The 24399-nt window shown below is 54.0% G+C and overlaps 1 protein-coding gene across 1 annotated transcript; it reads left to right on the forward strand.

Annotated features, from left to right (window-relative positions):
• The first annotated feature begins 2782 nt into the window (after nt 1-2782).
• ASS1 (argininosuccinate synthase 1) lies at nt 2783-23468 on the forward strand. Its single transcript, XM_042831020.1, has 15 exons — nt 2783-2887; nt 4645-4772; nt 5082-5150; nt 5362-5550; nt 7128-7184; nt 7522-7596; nt 9185-9255; nt 9737-9767; nt 12503-12593; nt 14181-14265; nt 14932-14996; nt 18170-18301; nt 21094-21250; nt 22720-22785; nt 23245-23468. The coding sequence occupies exons 2-15, from the start codon at nt 4665-4667 to the stop codon at nt 23297-23299; spliced, it is 1251 nt and encodes a 416-aa protein (XP_042686954.1). The 5' UTR covers nt 2783-2887; nt 4645-4664; the 3' UTR covers nt 23300-23468.
• Nucleotides 23469-24399: the final 931 nt, after the last annotated feature.

Raw genomic sequence — 24399 nt, forward strand, 5'->3', positions numbered from 1 at the left:
GTTTTGACATCAGTGCTGATGTGGGGCTTTACTGATGTGTGGCAGAGAACGAGGTGGGCACAGTAGTGAAGGTGGTCATCTTGGTCCTGCAGAGTGAGACTCTTGCATGCTCCTTTTTGGGGAAAAATAGGATTTGGGGCCTCTGCCTGCTCTTTCCCATTTGGCTGAAGGACTCCTAACAGCTGCCCTGTAGATGGTGCCCAGGGACAGGTGGCACTACCTGGATCCCTGGGATGTTGGCACCTACACCTGTGCCATGTCCAGGGCTCTGCTGTTGCCCGTGCAATGCTCATAGTGTGAGGTGGGTGCCTGCTAGGAAGGATGTTGCCTTTCCTCATTTGCTTTAAATCCTTCAGTTCATACCCACTTTTCCTCCCTCCCATCTCCCTTGGCTGAGCACAGCAGAACCCTCCCAAAGCAGATGCTGCATGCAACCCCCAAAGCCCCCGCATCCCTTCATCTCTCCCAGGGCTTCCTGCATTTGCTGCCAATGATTCAATTCCTCTCTCCCAGGGGCTCTGTGAAATGCACAGGCGCTGCCTCCCTGGGAGCACTGCGTCGGGCTGAGCGGAAGCGCCGGGTGCCCTCAGCACAGTGCTGGCATTTGGCTGCTGGCACTCTGCTGCCAGGCACAGCAGGGAAACAAACAAAACCTTGGGACTGGGGCCAGGAATGCGTGTGTTGATGCAGAGCAGGGGCTTTGGGTGTTGGCGGATGCCAGTTTTGGTTTCACGCTTGCAGCATCCCCTGCTGATACACAGCACCCTGCTGTGCAGGCCCAATCCATCATCCTGCTCAAGCATTGGTGAGACCCCATTGCAGGTGCCTGCCCTGTGTGCCCTCCCTGCCACACCATGGCTGCTGTGTTGGGAGTGTGGGGTGCACAGAGCCTGATTCCCCCTTCCTCAGGACTTCAGACAGGAGCAGGATGGCTCACTGGGTGCTCTGTGCAGAGCTTCCTGCAGGATGAGCTCCTTGCCTGAATCCGTTGCAAACTTACCATTGAGCATGAGCCCTCTCCTGGCACACAACCACTGTGGGTGCAGTGAATCCAGGCTGGGGAGGTCTGGGCTTCCTTTGACCCAGTGTTGGAGGAGCTCTGCTTCCAGCTCGGTGCCTGGTTAAGCACAGATAATGATGGAAACAAAGGTGCTGGGATCCTGTAGTGATTCCAGGGAGCTGGGAGGGCAGAGGGTGCCCTATTCCACAGTGCCGTGTCCCTTCTCAGCCACACCTGCTTGCTTCCAGGAGTGCAGTGGGAGCTGTGGTACAAGGGAAGGGCACTCCGGTTCTTCCTGCTTGGCTTCACTCCTCTTGCCTGCAGACTGAGATGGTGCCAGCATGACTGCACGAACAGTGTGGGCAGGTACTGCTGCAAGTGCCCTCCAGCTACCTGCCATGGTCAGTAGGTGTTACTGTCCTTGGGGGTAGAGAGAACTCTGCATCCCCACCTCACTGCAGGCACATGGATGCCCCAATTTGCTCTGCCTGCAGATGTGGGCGAGCGTTTGCAGGACATCATCATCGCTTCCATCTCATTCTTTCCCTCCTGATGAGACTGCAGGGGGTGAAGCTGGCACCAGCTCCATGGGATTGCGCCACCTCCCATCTCTTCTCTTGTTGCAGTGGGGAAGTGGTGTTTGGGGAGAGCTGTGCTTGCACCACCCTATTCCCAGCTGGGAATCCATCCCCCTCAGTGTGTGTAACTCGCTGCCCCTATCCCCGTGCCTTCACCTGGGGTCAGTTCCTGACTCAGCAGGGCCAAGGGTGACAAATCCTGCTGGGGTACACAGTGTCCCACCAGCCTCTTGCAAACCCTGGGTTTGTTGCAACACTCCAAGCAGTTCAGGGCAGCCTTGGCTGTGATCAGCCCACAGATAGTGGGTCTGGGGGGTGGGGGGAGCAGGAGCCTACTGGGCCGGGGAGCAAGTAGAGAAGGCAAAGTGTGTCTCAAAATCCATTATGTTCCTGTGCAGTTGTTTATGGTTTGGTTCTGACTAAAGGTTTCCCTGTGAAGAAAGCAGCTCCTCCAGCCATCCTTCCTCCCTGGCCTTGGGCTGCCCAAGTGGCAGTGCCTGCACGTGGCAGTGGTGCAGGGCAATGTCCAGCCCTGGCCCTGTGCTGGGTCCCTCAGTTGGTGGAGTTGGGATCAGATCTTTGCACACGTGCTGCAGGCAGAGGCTGTTGCCCAAAAGTCATTTCTGTCCCACCCCACTGCACTGGTTGGAGTGACCCCAACCCATTTGTTCCCACGTTTGGTGATGGCACAGCGCTGGGGTGATGTTGCAGCTGCCAAAGCCCATTGCTTGTGCTGTGCTCTCAATGAGGTGCCCCTAAAGGAGAACTCCCTATGGATGATTGGTTTCCCGTGCTGGAAGGCCTGCTGCTGATCTGAGTGAATGCACAGGGGGAGCATGGTGTTACCCCATGCACAGCTCTGCCCCCCCTCCCTTTGCACCAACCTCCCCCAGAGCTGCAGCTCTCCATTTCCAGGGCTTTCAAAGAAATTCTTCCTTCCCCTGCAGAGCTGGGCTGGGCAGGAAGTCAGGCAGCTATGGGGCAGCTGCCCTCTGCCCCTCATTTTCCTACCTGATGGGCTCTAGGGGGTGAAACACTGCAGCTGTACGGCTGCAAAGCGGGGGACACAAGTGGCAGCACGGGGCAGAGCCCCTGTCTTAGCTGGGGTGTGAGCTGCACTTCTATGCTCTGTGTACCCTCAGGCACCTAGAGGGCAGGGCTCCACTGGGAACGGTGCCCACGGAGGGGACAGTCCTTTGGCAGCTCCGCCTGCCCCCGCCTGGCTATAAGGGAGGAGGAAGAGGAGGAGGATGCTGGACTCTGGGCTGGAGCACTGAGGGCAGCTGGTTTCTGCGGTCCTAAAGAGCAGGTGAGTGTGGGCAAAGCAAAGGGAGAGTGAGGGAGAAAAGGGGCCCTTTTCTGTAGGGATCTGTCCCTGCTCCTGGCTGACCCCTCTCCATCCATGCCCAGCTCTGCCCCACCGTGGGTGTGTGGGATGGGCTCAGAGCAGTAGGACAGGGGGTTGTAGCCCCTTCCCATCACTTGTGCTGCACCAAACCACTTCTCACTCAGTTTTTGGGCACTTGCCACCCACCTGACAGTGTCCCAGCTTGGCTGCCCACATGAACTGGAGCTGGGACCTCAGCTGGCACCATCCCATTGCCCTCCCTGCTCTGTTTGGGGATGCTGGTGGCAGGATGGGGCCCCTATGCTCGCACGCCAAGGCTTACCCTGCTGTCTCAGGGTGCTCTGCCAGACTGCCTGGGGAGGGCAGCTCCCCTCCTTGCCAAAGGTTTCAGCTTTCTGTTCAGGCACCATTACTCCACCCAACTTTTATTTCTCTTGGTTTAAAAGCAAAATCTTGGTGTCCCTGCAGGGCAGAGAAAACAGTCTCTCCGGTACAAAGTGTAACCGAAGTCACAAGGAAATTGCTGCAGTATAATCAGAAAGGTTGAGAAAGTCCTGAGATGTTCCCCTTCGCTGAGCTTTGTTTGCTTTGGTTTTCTGTCACATAAGGCAGAAACTTTGAGGCTCTCCCTTCCTGACAGAGAGGCTGAGCACAAGCGCTGTGTGTGGAGCTGGTGGCCCTGGGCTTTGGGATGTGTTCTCAGGGCAAACAAAAGGCAGATTCCCAACCCCCCCCCCCGGGCAAAGCAAAGTGTTTGAGTAGGAAAATGCAGAGGTGTTTGCTCCATCCACTGCTGCTCACAACCCAAGTGTGCCCATTCTCAGCAGTCGGGGCAGAGCAGCGATGCTGAATGCTGCAGAGAGAAGTGGTTTGGGGTGCAGGGACCGTGCAGATGCAGGATCGCGTTGGGTCTGGTCCCTTTCGGGAAGTACAAGTTGCCTTTCCTGTAAATGCTCCATTGAGAGGAAAGGAAAGGCTGAGCCCAGTGTGCTGGGAGCACACCCAGCTCTGTGCACACCCAGACGCCGGGAGTTACGGAAATGCTGCTTGCACAAGACTGGCTGCTGCCTGCATGGCAGGGTGAGCGAGTTGACTGGTGGAGCTGGGGCTGTCAGACCCTCTGTGCTTCAGCAGAGCCAGACCCTGCAGCAGGGTGAGATGCTGGGTCTGAGTGATGTTCCATGGGGTGCAATGTGGGGAAGTGCATCCTGCTGCAAAATGTGTAGGACACTTGGGGAGCCGGGCAGGGAGAGTTCTCTGCTTGCAGGAGCAGGATTGTGCTGACTTGGCGAGAGCAAGGAGGTTGTTCAGGGTGGGATTTGGCTGGCTCTGTGTCTGCTGTCTCTGGCCAAAGATTGGCTGATATCACCTCTGTGGGGCCCTGGATCAACGACCTGGCTTGGAGACAGCCCTGAGCCCCTTCCCACAGCCAGCACGCCCCTGGGGTTCCCAAATGCCCCCTGCAGAGCCCCGCAAGCTCAGAGCTTTGTCACCCCGTTGCTGGCTGAAGTCCTCCATGCTCTCAGCCAAAGGCTGAGGAGCTCTGAATCCCCATGCAGAGGTTTCCTGCGTAATTAGGACAAACGCCCACTAACTATTAATTAGACTTTGGGCTGTGGCTGGGGGTGCTGCTCTCATGCCCAGTGGGGCTGGGATGTGTCAGGTCGTGCCCAAGCACAGTGCCTGCATTATGCTGAGCTCAGCCCCACACTTTGCAGGGTGCTCAGGGAGTGCACAGATGGCTGAACCCAGAGACACCGTGGTCCTGGCCTACAGTGGGGGCCTGGACACCTCCTGCATTCTGGTGTGGCTGAAGGAGCAGGGCTACACTGTCATCGCCTTCCTGGTGAGCCCGGGGGCTGCTGGGGGTGGGTGTGGGGATGTAGGGGCACAATGGGGATGTGCAGGGTGCTTGGAGCGCTGGTGAACATCACTCTATCTGTGTGCAGCACTGCTTGTCCTTGCTGGCTAATGACTGTTAATGGTGCAGAGCCAAGGGGCTGGCAGAGGGCAGTGCGGCCCCAAAATGCCAGCTCAGATGGAGGGAATTCCTCCAGCTCATCCTGGATGGCTCCAAGCCCAGCCTGGTCCATGCAGACCAGACATGCCCTTGGTTTCGTGCAAGCATCCAACCGAGCTTTTCTCACTTTTCTAGGCCAACATTGGGCAGAAGGAAGACTTTGATGCAGCCCGAAAGAAAGCACTGGCGCTAGGGGCTGAAAAGGTACCACGAGGAGCTCTGAGAATCCCCCAGTCCCTTTCCCAGGGGACTGGCACCTAAATCTTTTGGCAGCATTTAGGAAAGGGGAGAATAAGCATCCCCTCACCTTGCCATCCCCATAGGTTAGCATTGCCACAGTCTGTGGCACAGCTCCCATAAGAGCTGGTTGCATCCTCAGCTGCCCTCCATCCCAGTGCTCCTTCCATCCCCTCAGGTGTACATCCAGGATGTCTGCAGGGAGTTTGTGGAGGAGTTCATCTGGCCAGCAGTGCAGGCTAACGCACTGTACGAGGACCGCTACCTGCTGGGCACTGCGTTAGCCCGGCCCTGCATCGCCCGCCGTCTGGTGCTGGTCGCCAAGGAGCAGGGAGCCCGGTACATCGCCCACGGGGCCACGGGCAAGGTGAGGGGCTGGGGGGGGGGGGCTTGGCTGCTCGTGCTTGCGCGGTGAGGCGTTTGGTGAGTGCTGGTGGGATTGCAGAGCTCTGGTTTTGCCGCTAGAGGCAGCCAGAGACCGTGGGAAGGATGCTCGGGGAGGATGCTCTGCGGCCGCTCTGCCCTCCTGCTTTATTCTCGGCCAAGAAGGACGCAGGACTTACGGCGCGATGTCCCAGAAAAGGACAAAGCCATGGGGCACGGCTGTCGTACTGCCTGATCTGTGGAGGCAGGAGTTGGACTCGATGATCCTTATGGACCCCTTCCATCTTGGGATCTTCTGTGATCTCCTCCAGGGGTGCTCAGGGTGACCCCATCACCAGGTGCCAGCACTGCTCTGCAGGGTGCTGTGTGTGCACCCAGGCCTCCTCCTCATTCCATCGTTCAGGGAACCCCCATGCAGCCCACAACCTGGTGTGAGGCAGGTTGGGTTTGGGGTCCCTGGTGGAAGAGTCCTGCTGGAAGGAGGATCTTCACACTTAGAGATTGAGGACAGAAGGGCACGCCTGCCAAGATAGCTCCATTGCCACAGTGCCTCCTATTCCTGCCCCTGGATCCTTCTCCTGATTCACCCAGCAGTGTCTCCTTGACTGTGCCTTGGGCACTGCATATTTCTCTTCATCCCTGGGCATCGCTGGCATCAGTGCCACCCTGGGGATCCTTGGCTGCTCCCCAGACCCCCACCTCCTCGAGCCATTAAGGCACAGGCAGCACTGTGGGTAACCTGACCCTGCATGGCCCTGCAGCGTCCGCAATGCGTGCCATCTGCGGTGTCCCCGCTGCAGGAGCAGATGGAGGTGTTTTGGGCCTGTAAGGGAAATGAGTGCTCTGTCAGCTCTGCTTGTGTGTAATAGTCCTGGGGGATCTCACAGCCCGGTTGTAAATGTATCCTTCAGGCTGGGGACAAGAGGAAGGAGGGGATCCTCACGCCCCTTGGTGCTGGGGGAAAATGGATTTGGTGAGCCCTGTTCCCTTGGAGGACACCCCTTCCAGCTACCTGCCCTCATTAGCTGTGCCCCACCAGCACGGGCCAATTAAGATAGAGAGAGGTTCAGAGCATCCTTCTGGGTGGTGAAGTCTTCCTCTCCCCTCTCCCTTCATGAAGAAATAAATACTCAGATCAGGGCTTCATAGGATCACGTAGGCTGGGAAATGCCTTTAAGGATCACCAGGTCCATCCGCACGTTGGGTTTTCGAGGCTCTCAGCCCTGAGGAGTGCTGCTCTCGGTGACCTCAGTGCCTATTGTTGGGATGGTTTGCACTCAAAACACATCTCCCTTGCTCTCTGCTGCATTTTGCTCCTGTTCCCAGAGCAGGGACTTGTCTGGGCTCTCCAACACCGCACACGGCATCATCCTGGGGGCTGCATGCACATACATGTGTGTGGCTGTGTCCATGTGCACCACTGCACGTGTGCTGTGCCAGGGACAAAGCTCCAAAGCAGTCCCCCACCCTGAAGGGACTGAAGGATGTGGCTCCTATGGGTTGCTGGGGTGGGGGCACTTGCCCCAAGGCAGCCCCTCAATGTCTTCCTGTGTGTTTCAGGGTAACGACCAGGTGCGCTTCGAGCTCAGCTGCTATGCGCTGTGCCCCAGCATCAAGGTAAGAACCCAGCCCACCTGGGGAATTCTGCTTTAACACAGACACAGCTCTCCTTAACAAGCTGCCAGCTGCACCGAGCTGCGTTTTGGTATTTAAGGGGGGGCCGTAATGATCCTTAATTGATCTGTTTTTCCCCCAAACACCACGAGGCCGCTGAGCAAACAGCGCAGTGGCAGCTGCTGGATGATCAATGCTGCCTGCTTCCCCCTGGCATCCAGCACCTTGCGAGGGTCAGGGTTTTGGGTTACTCCACCATTGCAAGGAGGGATTGAATTTCAACTGGGGAGGGGTTCAGGGGGCAGAGGGCAGCGAGCCTCATGCTTCTGCTTGCCTCCAGGTCATCGCACCGTGGAGGATGCCTGAGTTCTACCAGCGCTTTCCTGGGCGCCGTGAGCTGATGGAATATGCCCAGGTAGGAGCAATGGGATGCTGATGTGGGATGCTCACCACACCATGTGAGCAATGGCAGTGGGACCCACACAGCATTGCTGCAGCACCCCACTGAGTTTTCCTGGGGTGGTGTTGTTTTTTTTTCTCCTTTATGTATATATATTTCTCTCTTTTTTTCTCATAATTGCCTAGTTGCTGTTTGTAACCCATTTTCCCAAGTAAACGGGTCCCAGCTCAATGACTTGTGTAACAGACAAAGCAAACACACTCCTCTTTGTTGTCCCTTCCTTTTTGAAGTACAAGTTGCAATAAAACACATTAGAAGTTTTGCATCAGGTTTTTACGTGCCCACCAGGGTACCTTTCTTTTTTAGCGACTGCACGGAAATGCTTGACAACTCGGCTCAATCAATCAAAAGGGAAAAGGCAGCTCTGTGCATACACCAGAAAATTGCTTCAGTTTTTAAATAGCTGCCATCCAGGCTGCCTGGCAGCACGGGGACGGTGAGGTGTGGGGCCACGGGAGCTCAGAGCAGCACATGGGGGCTGCGCGTTGAGGACTGTGTTTGCCATCTGTTGGTGTATTATGAAGGGGCGAGTTTACGAGAGCTTTCCATATGTTGCCAAACAAATTGTCAAATAGGGGAGTTATTAAGAGCACGGCGTTTTTATTATAGGGAAAATGGAACATGTGTTTTGGGTTTGGGTTTTGTTGTGGTTTTCTTTTTAATCTTTGTGTTTTGTGTTGTTTTTTTTCTTCGTTTGGAAAGAGTGGGGGGTGGGGAAATGGAAAGTGAAATGGGTTGGGGCCCTGCTCGGAGAGAAGAGGTTGGGGTTGAGGGTTTGCAGTACTTCTTGGCCTGTGGCTGTGCTCAGCACTCTAAAGAAAAGGGAGTTTTCCTTCTTCGTGCTCAGGAGAAGGAGATGTGGGCAGGCCCTCCATGCCTGGATGTGCTCAGGGCAACACAGTAATTGCTCAGCGTGAATTAATGACGATGAAATGTCTTCTGTCAGGATCCAGGAGGGCTCTGTGATGGGAACGAGGGCCCTGGTGGAACTGAGGTCTGCAACCCAGCCCTTGTGCTCTGTGTATGGCAAAGGGTGGAGGCTGGGAGATGTGCTGCTCCGAGGGAAGGGGCAGGAGAGGCATCATTCCGCCCTTGCATCCAGTGAGCTGTGCTTCGCCTTCTCTGCATGTCAGAGCTTGTGGCTGAGGTCCATTTGAAGTGCAAATGTGCTGCCTGCTCTGTAGGTAGGAGCAGGTTGGGGCAGTGGAGCTGCCCAGTGAGTTCAGGTAATGGGTTAAGAACTGTGGGCCGCATGTCTCCATGTTATCTCCCATGTCAGGGGATCCTAGCTGGGGGACAAGCCAACCCAGCCTGGAAAAAGATGTTCAACATCCATTCTAACATCTCTGTCACCTGGTTTAATGATGCCCTGGTTGCCCCAAGGGGGAGCTGATGGAATGCAGGGTTGGAGGCACAGCTGTCTGTGCTGCTGGTGCCCATGGGGTTGTGCCTTTGTGTTTATGGGGCTGAGTCCCATGGAGGCTGTGCTGGAGGCTGGCTATCCCTGCGGACTTGCTCAGCACTTCTCCCCTTCTCTCTGCAGAAACACGGCATCCCAGTGCCTGTGACACCCAAGGCGCCCTGGAGCATGGATGAGAACCTCATGCACATCAGGTGAGCAGACAGCCCCGGTGGGGCAGGGACCCAGAGCATGGTGTCATGATGTCCCCGCTGCATGGTGGGGCATGACGCTTGGCCAGCACAATCCTTCATGCTTCTGAAGCAAGGAGCCTGATCCCCATCATAGAAGGGCTTGGGTTGGCACAGACCCCAGAGTTCATCTGGTTTTGTCCTTCTGGACTGCCCTGCGATGAGCTGAATGAGGCTGGCCCCAGAATCTCCGCCTTCCTAAAGCTGTGTAGTTGCCCACGTCCCACGTAGCACTGTTTGTCTCTTGGGTCCTTGCAAGCCCCAGGTTCCCTAGCAAGGTTACTGCTGAGTCTCCTGGAGAACCATAACACGCCTTTACCCCCATTGCTATGGGATGGCCATGCCGTGGGTGGTGGCAATGGTCTGAGCTGGTCCCAAAGCTCCATGGACTACAGTGCAGTGACGTCTCTCTGTCTCTCTCTCCCTCCTTCCCTGCCTGTTGCAGTTATGAAGCCGGGATCCTGGAGAACCCCAAGGTAATCGATCACGGCCGGGTGGCAGCTACAGGGCTGAGGGCGTCTCGTGTGTTTGCAGCCTAATTGGAAATTTCACGGCGGGCCGTGTGTGGAGGGGAAGCCCTGCCCAGCCCCTCCGCCTCCTGCAGCACGCTAATTGCCATTGGTGTCAGTAGGGGACGAGCCTGTTTCAGGGTGACACGGGAAGGGAAAATGTCACGGGGCAGCAGTAAGGGAGCAATTACACTTGATGAGGTGCTGGTGGCTTCCCCAAGTGGATAGAGGAGTTCTGGCTGCTCCCCATGGCCCCTTTTGCTTCCTCTTCTTCTGTCTCTGGGAGGACGCAAATGCTTCAAAGTGACCTCCTCCATGGGACCACCACATTCCCGTGGGCTGCAGACTCTTGGTGCTGCACATGTTCCAGCTGCTGGGATGTTCAGCAGCCATTCAGCCCTCCATCAGCATCAGTTGTTGCTGGATAGGAGCCATTTGCTGCTTAGCGGACCCTGGTAGGTTGGGCACATGCCTATAGCATAGAGATGACAGGATGGGGACCGTGGAGAGGGCATCCTGGCCCCCCACCACTTCTTCCCCATTACTGCATCAGTACCTCTCTGCATCTTTGAGCAAGACCCCATAGTTCTGCCCAGTCCACGTCCCTCCCAGTCTGGAATGCTGGGTGGAAAATATTCCCTGAGCATCCTTTGGTGATGGGCACATTGCCATCCTTCGGTACTGGGAGGTGGCCGTGTGCTGTCACCACTGTCCCCTTCCCCAGCCCAGGATGAGGGTGGCTGGGGTGCCAGGCACGGTGGGTCCCCTCCTAAAGCCCAGAGACTGCCAACGAGGGATTTGAAAGCAGATGGTTGAGCTATTTTCTGCCTCTGTGAGGCCCGATTGAAGGGCAATGAGGCAGCTAATGCGGAGAAAGATAGAAATTTACTTGCTTTAACTTCATATGGCACTCTGAAAGAGTTCATTCAGTCCCGGGCACAACAATATCAGCCGGATGAATAAACCATTTGCGGCATCGATAGCTCTGCATCATGGTTTACTTCATGGACCATTTGCTTCCAATTTCTTCTCTTCTTGCCCCGTTTTTCTTGCTTCTTTCCCCCCCCCTTCTTTCCACACACTCTTCCTTTTTTTTTTTCTTTTTCTTTTTTTTTTTTCCTCTCTCCCCTTTAAAGATGACATTGCAGGACTAGCCCCCCTGCAGGGAGGGATAAATAGGAGGCATTGATACACTGCAACAAACTATTTGTCATTTGAACTGTGCTTTTAGGAGAGAGAATAAAAAGAGGACAGACTCGCACCGTAATGATGGAATGCAAGCCAAATGTCACTTTTATTTCTATTTAGTTATTTTATCTAATAGGGGTTTTCATAGTTGGCTTAGAAAATTGGAAACTACCTGACTTTGACTTCCAATGTTTAGTAAAGAGTTTTTAATACTTTCCATTTCTTCCCCCCCCCTCGCTGTTCCCATCTTTCCTTTTGAACTTCAAGTTTTCCATCATCTCCAGCGGGTCTCTCTGGTTAATAAGTGTGATGGGGGCTAGGAGAGGGCAGATGATGTAAAATTGAAATCTGCAGCCCGTGTAATCTGTGTGCTTGGGGGGCATGGGGGAAACGTGCACGCGCTGCGTAAAACAAGGGAAGAGGGCAAAAAATATTCATGGAATATCCTGAGTTGGAAGGGGCCCGTAAGGATCGTTGAGTCCACACAGCCTCTACACAGGACCACCCAAAAATGAGACGCATGTCTGTGAAGTTGGGCTCGATGATCCTCGTGGGTCCCTTCCAACTCGGGATATTCTATGGTTCTGCTTTGCCCTCTTTGCTCAGTGGTGAGGCGGCAGGAGATGGACATGGGAGAGGCTGCAGCTGGAGGTGTGGGCAGGTGGCTGGGTTGTGCTGTGCCTCAGTTTCCCTCCCCCCCCCTTCCCAGCTCAGGGGCTGCACGTGGGCACTGCTGGGTTCCCTCTGTGGTCACACGGGGAACACAAGTTTAGTATCACCAGCATGAGTGACAACGCTGTCCCAACCTGGATGGGGCAGCAGCCACGAGGGAAATGCTTCAGCTTTGCTAAATTGCAATGCATTTTGCTTGCCAGGATGGAAAGCTTTTCTTCTTATTATTATTATTTCTTCTTCCCTCGTCTGGTACGTGCTTCAATTCACTGCCATCACCCCAGCCTCCAGTGGCCCAGCTCTAAAGGAGATAAGATGCTTCTTTACTATAAATCTTGGGGGAAAATATACATAAAGGTTGATGTGCTCTGAAATGGGTTTTTGCTTTGTTCTTCTATTTTCCCCCTGTGTGTATTAACCTCGAGGACACCATGAAAGAGCCCATGCGACTAGAGCACCTGCTGGGGTCAGCCCTCCTCATTCGTTTTCTCGGTCCGCACGGAATAAGCTGGGTTCTGGCCCCGCCGCAGCCCAGCTTATTCTGCACTGACCGCAAAAAGTCGCACTTTTCCCTGCCTGACTTGCTTCTCTGCAGCTATTCCACCTCCAGCTGTGGGGGCGTCGAAGAAAAAGATGAGATCAAGTTGAGGGGAAAAATTGTCTGATTTCTTCGTCCCTTTTGTTCCCAGGGCCCCCTGAGCTCCGGTGCTGCTTTGTGCTGTGATCGCCGTATCCTGTTGCTTTGGGATGGGGATGGGTGCCAACCTGCTGAGCTTTCAGGGGTGCTGGTGATGCTGGTTGTGCCCATGACACCAACTGTCCCTTGTCTTTCCCCTTTGCAGAATAGGGCCCCCCTTGACCTCTATACGAAGACCTGTGACCCAACCACCTCTCCAGACATCCCAGATGAACTGGAGATCGAATTTGAGAAGGGTAAGACATCCCCAGAGGTCCCCCTTGGCACTGGGCATACGTTAGGACCAAATCTTGCTTCTTCGTGAAAAATGTAGCCTGGAGCATCGCTAAGGTGAAAATGGGCTACAGCCCAGCTTAGAGCATCACCCCTTGGTGCATGCTGGGCTTCTTCCACTAGTGTGGGAGGTCTGGGTACGTCCTCCGTGGCTCCTTGTCCCACAGTGCTCAGTCCTGTGGCAGTGGGACCCCAGGCATGGAGGAGCCGCGGGTGCTGCTGTCGCTGTCCATGGTACTCAGGTGGCCCCTGGGGACACGCGGGTGACGCTGATGCTCATCACGCTTAACGAGGGGATACAGAGCTCCCACTCCTGCCATCCATGGGTGTCCCCATGCCACCCCATGGTTAAGAGGGGCCACCACCTCCCCAAAGCCCCCAGCACTGGGAGCCTGGCTCCATTCCCCTGATCCTCTCCCTGCGAGGCGGAGCCCCCATTCAACCCCTAGTTAATTTATTTGAAGTTTTAATCTAATTATTAACTATTTTAAAGGCTAAGCAGCTTTCACCAACAACAGCCCCGACAATGTCGGCTCTCTGCCACGCGGACCCCGGCCAATGCCCCAGCGAAGGATGAGAATAGAAAGAGCCGGGGCGAGGGGAGGGCGCCGAGGGGGGGCCCTGGCGAGAAGCAGCTTAAGGTTCATTATTGCCGCAACTTACATTTAATAGCAATTTACAACTGAGTTTATAAACCCCTGGAAAATAGGGGGTTTAGGTTGGGAGAAGCTGACAGAGCCCGTCAGTAGACACGGCTCTCGCGGGCGCCTCGTAATAAAGACTAGAAAGGGAGTCATTGAGCGCTGATTGGCAACTGATAGCGCGTTCAATGGTAATGAGGAGGGCAGATGGAGGGGAGATTAGCCTCCAACTCTGCGCAGCTTTTCTTTGTGGGCCCCGCAGCCCCCTTGTCAGCTTCCTAATACATTTATTGCTCATTTCACACTGCTAAAGAAAATGCCTCTTTTGCTATTCAGCCTCACCGCCACCCCCCCCTCAAGCCCCTCTTGCCTCCCTCCCACCCAGCGTCTAAAAATAAAATATTTCATCTGTTTTCAAAATTTCCTGTAAAAATGCAACCGTGAATTCCTATGGAGCACCCCACCATGGGGTGCGTGTGCATGTGCGTGCACACACGTGTGCACATCACCGTGCTCCAGACGTGTCTCCCCCCCTGCTGGCGGGTGGCTCATTTGTCACCCTCCCCCCCGGCAGGGGCTGGTGGGACAGAAGGTGCTGCGCCCTAAGACAATTGCTGAGCGTGAAATTCAATTAGTTAAGGGCCTGGTTGCAATTTCACAGGCCCTAAAAAAAAAGAGAGTGGGGGGAAAAAAAGGGGAAGGGGGACATTTTTATGGCCTTTTTATTTATTTATTTCGCTTTTCTCCTGAGGAGGTTCCCCCTCCCCTCGTTCCCCCCGGCAGCAGCTTGGATATGCCTTTTTAAGAAGTTATTTAGAGTTCATATCTGTCACATCTATTTAACGCGCGGGATGACGCCGGGAGGGGATCCCGTTGCCACTCCATCCTGCCCACCACTCTCCTCTGCAGGTGTCCCTGTGAAGGTCACCAACACCAGGAATGGAGTCACCCACCGCTCTGCCCTGGAGCTCTTCGTGTACCTGAATGACATTGCGTGAGTGCCATGCGGTCCCCTGCCGTGTCCCCCAGTGTTCCCCAGCTGGGATAGAGTTGGGTTGGGGTCACTGATGGCAAAGCAGCAATGGGACAGTCCTTGTTGATCCAGGTTTGTGCCACTCATGCCACCAGTGCTGGCACCAAGCAGGGAGTGTTTAGGCTTTCACTTCCTTCGCTCTCCTATTTACACCTTCTGCATTTATTGTGTGTCCCAAAGGGTTAAGGGCTGCCCTGCAACCAGGGTAGCACCCTTTGTGTGCCTGCTCCTGCCAACCAATGCTACCTAGAGCCACCCAGTCCCTGGCACCCTCCTCTATGCCTCTGCCTTTTATTCCTCCAGAGCTGAATAGGAATGAACTTTTCCATGTAGTTCTCTTTTTAAATGTTAATTAAGTGGTTTGAAGATGACTTCAGCCATCACACAGCAGCTGCCCACTTTGCTGTCCCTCATGCTGCTCCCCTTGCCCAGCACCATGGGGCTTTGCCGTTGGTGAGTGAAGCATGAGAGCAGAGCCAAGAGAAGGAGAATAGCCATCTGCCTTTTACCTATCCAATCTGGGGGGTCACTGTTGACGCCCTGAGTGATGCCAGCACTGTGCAGAGGTACCCACGCCATCATTTGGGGTTTGGCACCTCATCACCCATCCACCTATTTCCTCTTCAGGGGCAAGCATGGTGTGGGGCGCATCGACATCGTGGAGAACCGCTTTGTTGGGATGAAGTCCAGAGGTGAGCAGGTGCCAGCCTGGCCATAAAAGCAGCCACAAAAGAAGAATGTGCTGGTGGGACTGAGTAGGGGGGGTCAGGTGTTTGGGTTTTGTGCTATTCCCTTCAGCTTTTAATCAGGATTTAGCCATTGTGATGATGTCTCATTGGGTTCGCAGTTGCCTGTGCTGTGGTTTGTGCCAGCCCCAGTGCCACCAGAGAGCCCAGGTTTTGAGCGTGACATCTGCCCCCACTGAGAAAAGATCATTAAATTGTCGAATCATTAAGGTCGGAAGAAACCGCTAAGATCATCAAGTCCAACCCCAACCTTTCCTCACCATGGACTGGCTCCCTGGGAGGATGCAACCACAAAGCTACCGGTCCTGGTTAAAGCCAATCCTTGATTTATGTATACCTTTCTGAGGCTGTGGTTCACATCGATTCCCCATTAGGATCAGTTCCATCAGAAACCTCTGGAGGCAGCGAGTTGCCCCGTGCAGAACTGAGGAGCCAGAGACTGCTTGTCATCATTTCCCATTCATAATCATTTCACTCTCCTCATCCAGGCTCTTTTGTCTTAAATCTCATTAATGCCTAATTAGAGGATCCCTTTCTTTATGCTTGCCCTCTGTGGCAGGGCACGAGCAAATATTTTGATAAGGCTCTGCTGCCTGTGCAGCACCAGCAAGAGACAGACCCCAAACCATGGGGTGCCAACCTGTAGAACTGAATTAAAACCAAAAGAAGGGCAAACAAAACCAGAAACCAAGACCGCACGCACACGTCTGTGTGCATTAGCATGCTGGATGCTGAGTAATTTGTCAAAATCTTTGTTGTTATTGTTTTTTTCTTTTTTCTTTTTTTTTTTTAAGAGTCGCTGACATGCTCTAGTGACCCTTGCAGCATTTAATAATTTCACTAAACCCCATTTATCTGTCATGTTTGTCTGCCAAGTGACATTGTCAAGCAATCGCTGTCGCGTTGGCGTGCTGGTGGATGAGAGCTCTGCACAGAGGGACAGGGACAATTCCTGGGAACCCTTAGTACCCAGTAGGATACAGTAGCCCTTGGTGACCCCCTCACCCTGCTCACTAGGGGAAACTGAGGCACAAACGCAGAGCTGGGGCTGCAAATAAGTTTTTCCCATCTTGATGCTGCCTTCTATCCTTTCCTTCACCTCCTGAGCCCAAGTGCTGAGGATGGGAAAAGTGCATTGGCACTGATTTTTGCCAGTCTCCTCACTGAGATCTGCTAAGGCCAAAGCAGTGAGGGTGCACTGTGTGCTGTGCTGGTCTTGGAACTATGTGAGCTGGGATATGGGGTGCAAATGGCCAGCAGGACTGGCTGGAATGGGGCCGCGTGTGCCTGGTCCCGTCCTCATTACCAAATTACCTTTCTGTCTCCGGAGAAGGCTTAATTAAGTGGAGTAAATGAAATCAGGCGTGAGATAGCAGGGAGGAGAGCCTAAAGAGCTGAGCAACATTTCCTGGGGGCTTCTCTTTTCTCTCCCCACATTTCCATGCCCTCACTGCTCAAGCCTGCTCTCATTTGCAAGGATTTGCCCAGGGGTAGAAATTCGGGCATACCATCCTGCAGGCGCATGGTCCTAACATTGCAACCTGTCCCATCCCACCAGCACCGTGTGCCAACCACGCTCAGCACAGCAAAGCCAACAGCACGGAGGAGGACTGACAGCCGAGCTTACAAATTAGAAAATTTTAAGCAGCAGCAGCTGTCTGCGTGGCTGCCCCCCCTTCCCCAGTTGTAATTGCGGGGTGATTGCAGCTCCGGCAGCCTGCATCGCTGACACCTCTGTCTTTTCCTGTAAACACGGGGAGATGAAAATAGACACTTGGAGAGGCTGTGAGTGTCACTCTGAAGGTGTCTCTGGGAGCTCAGCTGTCACCTCCCTGCCTGGCACAGCAGACTCTGCGCTGCTGTCATTGCACGGATGGGTCGAGCGGGGAGGTGGGCGATGGGCAGGGATATGGAGGTGGGGGGGTGAGGCATAAAACTGAACCTTGGGTCAGCCCAAGTGGGATGGAGGGGGAAGGAGAGGGGATGTTCGTGGTGCCAGCAGTGCACTTGGCTTTGTGGTTGGGGTTTGAAGCCCTGGTGTGGGGCTGTGCTCATGGGGATGGCTTCAGTGAGCATCTGGGGACGAAGTCCCGTTGGGCCTCTCATCTATGAGGGCATTGAGCTTGCAGGTGCCTGGTAGGGATGGGGGATGGTGAATGAAGTGGAGGTTTCTTCCCCCTCCAGTCCTTTCATTGAAGATCCTGGGTAATGGGGAGACTGAGCGAGGTGTGCCCCATTGCAGGGACGAGGAGCAGGCTCCAAAATGCCCACTGATGCAGCCCCTGCTGACACAGCTGACTGCAGCTCTCTGCAGCACACGGATTGGGAGACAGCGTTCCTATAGCTTTTAATATGACCAAATCCAGAATTTCCATTTTTTTAGGAAAACAGCCTCAATTATTTGATATGCCAGCAACACCCAGTGCATAGGTGCCACTTGCCCAGGGCTGTGCCATAGCGTGGGTGCCCAGTGAGGTGGGGACAATGCTGTGGCCTGAGCTGGCCGTGCCCACTGCTGGATAACCCCATCCTTTCCCATCACTTTCCATGCACCTGGAGCAAAATCCCACATTGTCTTTAAACACGCTTTAAACCCATGGAACAAAGGGAGCAGTCCCATCCCAACCCCAGTCCTCACACAACCAGGGGTGGAGGGGAAGGAGCCGGGGGGCTTTCTCCAGCCCCAAGTGGGGTTGTGCTCTCGGTCCCCAGGTAGCCCCATTTTGGTGCAGGGCTCGCCTGCCAGCCGAGGAGAGGAGGGGATTTCAGCCCTGTTCCTGCGCCCTGCATCGTTCACTTAATTACAGGTTTTCAGCTGCAGACCGTTGGGCACGTATCTGTGGGGGGATCGGTTCCCAAACCCTGTCATTTAGCCTCGTCAGAGTGCCTCTTCAAAGAGGGGAATCTAGAAATTTTCTCCGCAAGGTGCGGAGTGGACTGTCTCGGCCCCAGCATGAATATAATGACAGATGCATTTTGCAGCAAGCTGGGACTGAATGCGCTCGACCACAGCTCCTTCTGTCAGCCAAGTCATTATTTTTTGTCATTTACTGACAGTTTTGGTCTCATTCGTTTCTCTCTCTTTTTCTGCTTTTCCCCCTGCCTGGAAAAATGGCTAGGTATCTATGAGACCCCAGCGGGGACGATCCTATACCATGCGCATTTAGATATCGAGGCCTTCACCATGGACCGGGAAGTAAGGAAAATCAAGCAGGGGCTCAGCTTGAAATTCTCCGAGCTGGTGTACAATGGTACGTGTGGACCCTGCTGCTGCTGCTGCTGCTGCCCATGGGGTGCCAAGGTGCAGGTGTGGATGGTGGGGAAAAGGTGGGTGTGCTCATGCCCTGGGGTGTTGCTTGTGCCCAAGGAAGTTGTGGTGCCCCATCCCTGGAAGTGTTCGAAGGATGGATGTGGCTGTGGAAAGGGTTGGAACTGGATGGTGTTTCCTTCCAACTCCACCGCTCTGTGGTTCTGTGAATGGTGTTTGAGTTTCCTTCCGACCCAAATCTGAGGTGCTGTAATCTTGAGAGCATTCTTACCCCCCCGCCCTACTTGCTTTTGGGTTAAATAGGCTCCATGGTGGGTGCTGGGAGGTGGTGCCACCTTCCACGAGTGATCGCTCCTGGCAAACATACCAGACCGATGCTGTTGATTTCACTGAATCAGAATCAGGTTGGAAAAGACCTCTAGAATCCCCAGACCCAACTTATTCCCATCATGTCCACTGACCACATCCTTCAGTGCCACATCTCCACGGTTCTGGAACACTTGCAGGGTTGGGATTTGTCCCACCCTGCCCAGTCACAATACTGATTCTCCGTCCCTTCATCACCATCCCCATTTCTCCTTTCTGGAGCCCATTTACTGCTTCCCCTGCATTCTGGGGCTGCAGCAGGACACGGCTGTGCGCAGCCAGGAGCACCAGTGGGAGTCTCCATTACCTTCCCCTCAAATCACAGCGCCCGCTTCCATTTGCTCCCTGATGCTGCATCAGCCTGTAGCTGTTTATAGCAGACCTAGTGCTGTGTTTGCCTGTACGTTGGTTATTTATTTTCAGTCGAAGCCTCCAGCTATTTATTTATTTATAAACACTCACTGTTGGGAAACCACAGGACTACAGGGCCACTCAGGTGTCAGTTTCCCCTCTTCCCACCTCTCGCAGAGCTGCAGGGTGCATTCCCACCCAAAGTGAAGAGCAGACCCTCACCCATGCACTGAGGGTGTCTGGTGGCTCCTTAGGGCTACGTCAGGATAGGAGCGGGTGCCTCAGCCCCATCAGCCCTCAGAGCTGGCCTTCCTGCAACACCTCATTATTGTCACCAGCCCCTGGTTTCAGGACAATTAGAGGTTATCTTCCCCCGTCCCCATTGATCCCTTTGTGCAGCACTGGCTTTGAAGCCGCTGGGTCCTGCAGGTAGGGCCAGGTGCGGAAATGCCATTGTTGGTGTCGGGGGGATTAGGGCAGGGAGAGCTGCTGGGATGGATGGCTGCAAGGGGGGAATTAGTTTGCAGTGGGGGGCGAGGAGGGAGGGGGTGCTTCCTCGCACCTGGAGTTGTCAGAGCAGCATTTAAGTGGCTGGTTATTATTTTAATGTGTCTCAGATTTATTTGTTGGGTTTTTTTTTTCCCTGCCACGGGGACGCAACAGCCTGAAGTCAGCCTTGACATTTGAAGAGTTGTACCTGTAGTGTGTTTGTTAAAAAGAGGGATTTATTTGCCCAGCTGGAACAGATGAAAGAGACCCCGGAGCCCCTTGGTTGTGCCATAGGGTGGGTTTGCCCCATGGGTCTGTGGGGCTCAGGCTGATGCCTTGGTGTGATGCTGGATGCTGAATGCAGGGATGAGGGCTCAGCACTGAACCATCCAAGTGTCTGTTGCATTCAGGTCCACGTAGCATCAGTTATATCCCAAAAAGGAGATCCCAGAGTAAAGGATGCACAATGCCCCAATCCTGTCTTGCGTGGAGGCAGCCAACAAAAGCTCAGGTTCGTTTCCTTAATGGCTTCAGCCTGAATCCCAGCTGGGAAAAGAAAGGTGAGAGGGCACCAGTGTGAGCAGAGCAGCAGGGAGATGGGGAGATAAAGCCCAGGGATGACCTGAGGGCCATGAATGGGCTCTTTCTCTTCCCTGCTCTATCTCCCTCTCCATCTCCCAGGCTTTATTCCGGGTCTTGGGGGCCTCCCCAGGTAATTATCCCACTCAGCAACAGGAGATGTGCACAGGGCATGGCCTCTCAGTGCCTGCTGTGGCCTCACTGATGGCAATGCCACCAACCACACCGGTGGCTGCTCCCCAAGGCTGCGTTTTGGGGGCTGTGATGCAGTGCTGGGGGCTGAGACCCACAAGGGAAATCAGAGCCCTGTTACTCTAGACATGGTCGAGGAAGCTGAGCCTGCTGGGATGTAGGGATGTGCGTGCTCCGATGGGCAGCACGATAAAGCCCTGGGGTCAGCCCTGGGCAGTGATAGCTGGAGGGAGCGTGGGAGCGGGGCTGGGGCTGCCCCTGGGGCACCACATCCCAACAGGGCAGTTCCCTTCCTGCCTGACCCAGGGAACAGCATCTCATGCCTATGCTGGGGGCTGCAAACGGGTCCCTCCAAGCCCACATTTATCCTGTAGAATGTGTTCCATCCATCCACCTGTCCGTCTGTCTGCCTGTCCATCCATCCACCTGTCTGTCTCCAGCCAACCCTCTCAGGATGCCGGGCTTTGAGTGAAGGTTTTATGATAACTTAATAAACCTTTTCATTTTTACGTGCAGAAGTTCTGCATCCAGCAGAGCCAGGAGGAAAATGCCCACAGTGCCTTTCAGTGAGCAGAGGATTCCCATCTCCTCTGAAGGATGTGCACAAATCCCCATTGCTCAGAACTGAACCATCCCATCCTGGCACCTTGTTTCCCTCTCCCAGCCCCAAGACTGCATCCTTTCCTTTGAAAATTACCCGATGGCTTCCTTGCAGAACAGCCTTCAGTGGGGTCACCTTCCACATCCTCCTGGCTCCCCAGCCTCTCCACCCCATTCTGATGGTGTCTCTGCCCACAGGATTCTGGTACAGCCCTGAGTGTGAGTTCCTGCAGCACTGCATCGCACGCTCACAGCAGGCAGTGGCAGGCACTGTGCGTGTCTCTGTCTTCAAGGGCCAGGTCTACGTCCTGGGCAGGGAGTCCCCACACTCACTGTACAATGAGGAGCTGGTGAGGTGAGTGGGCAGTGAGGGGCCCATCCTGTCTCATTCTGTCCAATCTCATCCCATTCCATTTAATCTCATCTTCTTTCATCATATTCAATCTCATCTTGCCTCATCCTGCCCTGTCCCATAGCATCTCAGCTCATCCTGTACCATTCCATCCCATCCCAGCTCATCCTGTACCATCCCATCCCAGCTCATCCTGTACCATTCCATCCCATCCCAGCTCATCCTGTACCATCCCATCCCAGCTCATCCTGTACCATTCCATCCCATCCCAGCTCATCCCGTACCATTCCATCCCATCCCAGCTCATCCTATATAATCCCATCTCATTTTACCCCTTCCCATCTCATTCCATCCCAGCTTGGTCTGTCCCATCTTGTCCCATCCCTCCTCACTCCATCCCATCCTGCCTCATCCCATCCCAACCCACCTCCCCACCCACCCACGATGTACAGCACAATTTCCTCCCAGCCAAGCACGAGCTGTGTTTTGAAGTCAATATTATTTTTCCTCCAGCTTTTCCCTTTCCTTCGTGTTGTTTTCTCTCTCGCTTTCTCGCTCCCCCCAGCCCTCCCTCAACCCCTTTCAATCTCTCTAAACACTTTATAAGCCATAAATACACCCGAATGAGTTTAGATCAGTCGGAGTAAATGTCAAATTATCTTCTCTCTTTCTCTTCTCTGGCTTTTTTTTCCCCCTTCCCTCCCCCTCAAAATCAACAGCTCCTAATAATCCGTCCCAACCCTTCATTATGCTCCACGCTCTCACTTGGAGAGATTAAATGAATAAAGTAAAAAAAAAAAGAAAAAAAAAGAAGGAAAAAAAGAGGGGAAAAAAAAAAAAGGAGGATGGAGGGGGGTGGGACGGAGGGAAAAGAGAGAGGAGAGAAAAGCAGGGGCACTTATTCTCCCTGCGTCTCCAACCATTTTCCTTTTCTTTTTGATTTCTACATCGCTGGTTTGAAAGCCTTTGAGTGACGGCGTCACAGGAACCCGAGAGAAAGCTGTGAGAGGCAGAGCTGTGTGGAAATGCCTCTGCACAGTAGGTAGAAAGTAACGTAATTATAGAGCAGGTCAGAACCACTCGAATGAGCAAAAATAAAAGCACAGAGGTTTTTCTGTAGCCCGTCAGGGGAGGTAAAATCATTGTAAACTCTTCTTTTTTCTCTCTCTCTCTTTTTTTTCTCTTTTTCTTGGTTATTTTTTTGGGTTTTTTTTTTTAAGGTTTACAGATTCTGGGAAATGAGTTTGGGGGATGAAAGCAGTAGAGATGGGGTCAGTGGGATGGGGGTGTGCCTGGTACTGCAGCACCAGCGGGACAGGGACCGGGTTGGGATGGAGCATCCCTACCAGGTGCAAGGGTGACACGTGGGAGACGTCACCTGGAGGGACAGGCATCACCTGGAGGGACGTGTGGGGCACTGGGACGAAGTGTCCCCTGCGTCCCCAAGGCGGTGACACCCTCTCTCCCCATAGCATGGACGTGCAGGGGGACTACGAGCCCGCTGATGCCACCGGCTTCATCAACATCAACGCGCTGAGGTTGGTGCGGGGGGGTCCTGGTGCCCCCCATCCCCTGCCCTGAGCCCCTGCCTCCCACTGACAGCTCCCCCTAATTACAGCCTTCCCGCGCATCCCCCCCCCTTTTTTTTCTTTTTTTTCATTGCTTCCCCCCCCCCCCAACCAACTTAAATGCTGTAAAACATGCTGCATTTACATAATGGGCTCTTAATTTTTCCCTTGCCTGTTAACTGCTTTGTTCTCCCCAACACGCAGTGTCCCCCCACCCCTCTGAGATAAATTAATTACATTATCTCATGGAAAAAAGAAAAAAAAAAGAAAAAAAAAACATAATTAAACTGTACAGGCCTTAACAAACGCCTGCTCCTCACGCCCCCTCATTCTGCTTAAATTAATTGAAAGGAAATGTGTGTTATTACTGTTAATTTACAATTAATTTATTCCTTTTTTTTTTTTTTTTTTTTTTAATATGTTTTCCAGGCTGAAGGAATATCATCGTCTCCAGAGCAAGGTCAGCACAAAGCAGGATGAATAGCAATCAATGGCACTCAGGCATCCCTCTCCCCTTCGTAATTTCTCAAAGCACTGCCGCTAATTGTGGCGGTAATTTGTAACTGGAACTCCGTCCCGTGGAGGTGATGCCTTTGTTACAGGGGAAGAAATTGGTGGGACAGAGGGACGAAAATAAATCTGTGATAGATTAAGAGCTGCTGAAGGATGCTTGCTTGGCTGATGTCACCATTGGGAATGGGGAGCCGTGGTGTCCCATAGGCAGTGTGATGGGACAGCCCCGACCCCGCGTGGTTGGGAAGATTTGGTTATTTCTCTTTTGCCTTCATTTTGGCACACGGAGATGAGTTTCAGGGAAGGGGAAATGGGGAGAACCTTCTAAAGCTTGGTTAGAGGTGGAAACCTCTCGAGGGTTTCAGCAAGGGGTTGAGGACAGCACTGGGAGCTGGGCACCGACGGTGCCAAGGCTGCACTGTGGGGATAGAAAGCAAAACGCTCCCGTCCCACCTGCTGTGCTACAAGGATGGGGATGGACTCTGGGATGAACCCAAAGGTCGGTGTCCCCTGCCCTCTGCCATTCAAAGGGATGACATTGTGCAGCCCCAGCCTCGATGGCCGCATGGGGACGTCCAGGCGCGCCCTGCTGCCGAGCTGGAGAGCATGACAAGCTCTGACATCACCGCTGGGAAAATAACATGTTATTTTCCCAGCTTGGATGTTACTTTCCCTGCTATTACTGGCAGCTACCATCTTGGGAGGAGAAAGCAGCAGAGGGCTGACAGGAGAGGGGGATGAATGGGTTTCTGGGCTGGTGGAGCCTGTCTGACACCCATGGGGTGTTGGGAGATGCTGCCCCCATTGCTCTCTGCTGTAAGGTAAGGACATGGGACTGTGACCTGTCCTGAGTGCTTTTGGTGTAAGAGCAGGGAGGGAAAGGCAGCGCGGTGGGAAAGCAGAGCGTGGCAGGACTGAAAAGCCAGTTCAGACCCGGTGCAAGCTCCATGGGGGAATGGGCTCTTGGAAGTCATGGGATTGCAGGGTAGAGGACACCCTACCAACCACTTGCCCTTTGCACTGAGCACGGCCATGTAGGGCTGATGTGAGTCAAAGTCCATGTTTGAGTGC

The sequence above is a fragment of the Centrocercus urophasianus genome, unplaced genomic scaffold (assembly GCF_019232065.1).
Source record: "Centrocercus urophasianus isolate 14NV4802_14NV808 unplaced genomic scaffold, USGS_Curo_1.0 seq_34, whole genome shotgun sequence".
Classification (NCBI taxonomy): Eukaryota; Metazoa; Chordata; class Aves; order Galliformes; family Phasianidae; genus Centrocercus; species Centrocercus urophasianus.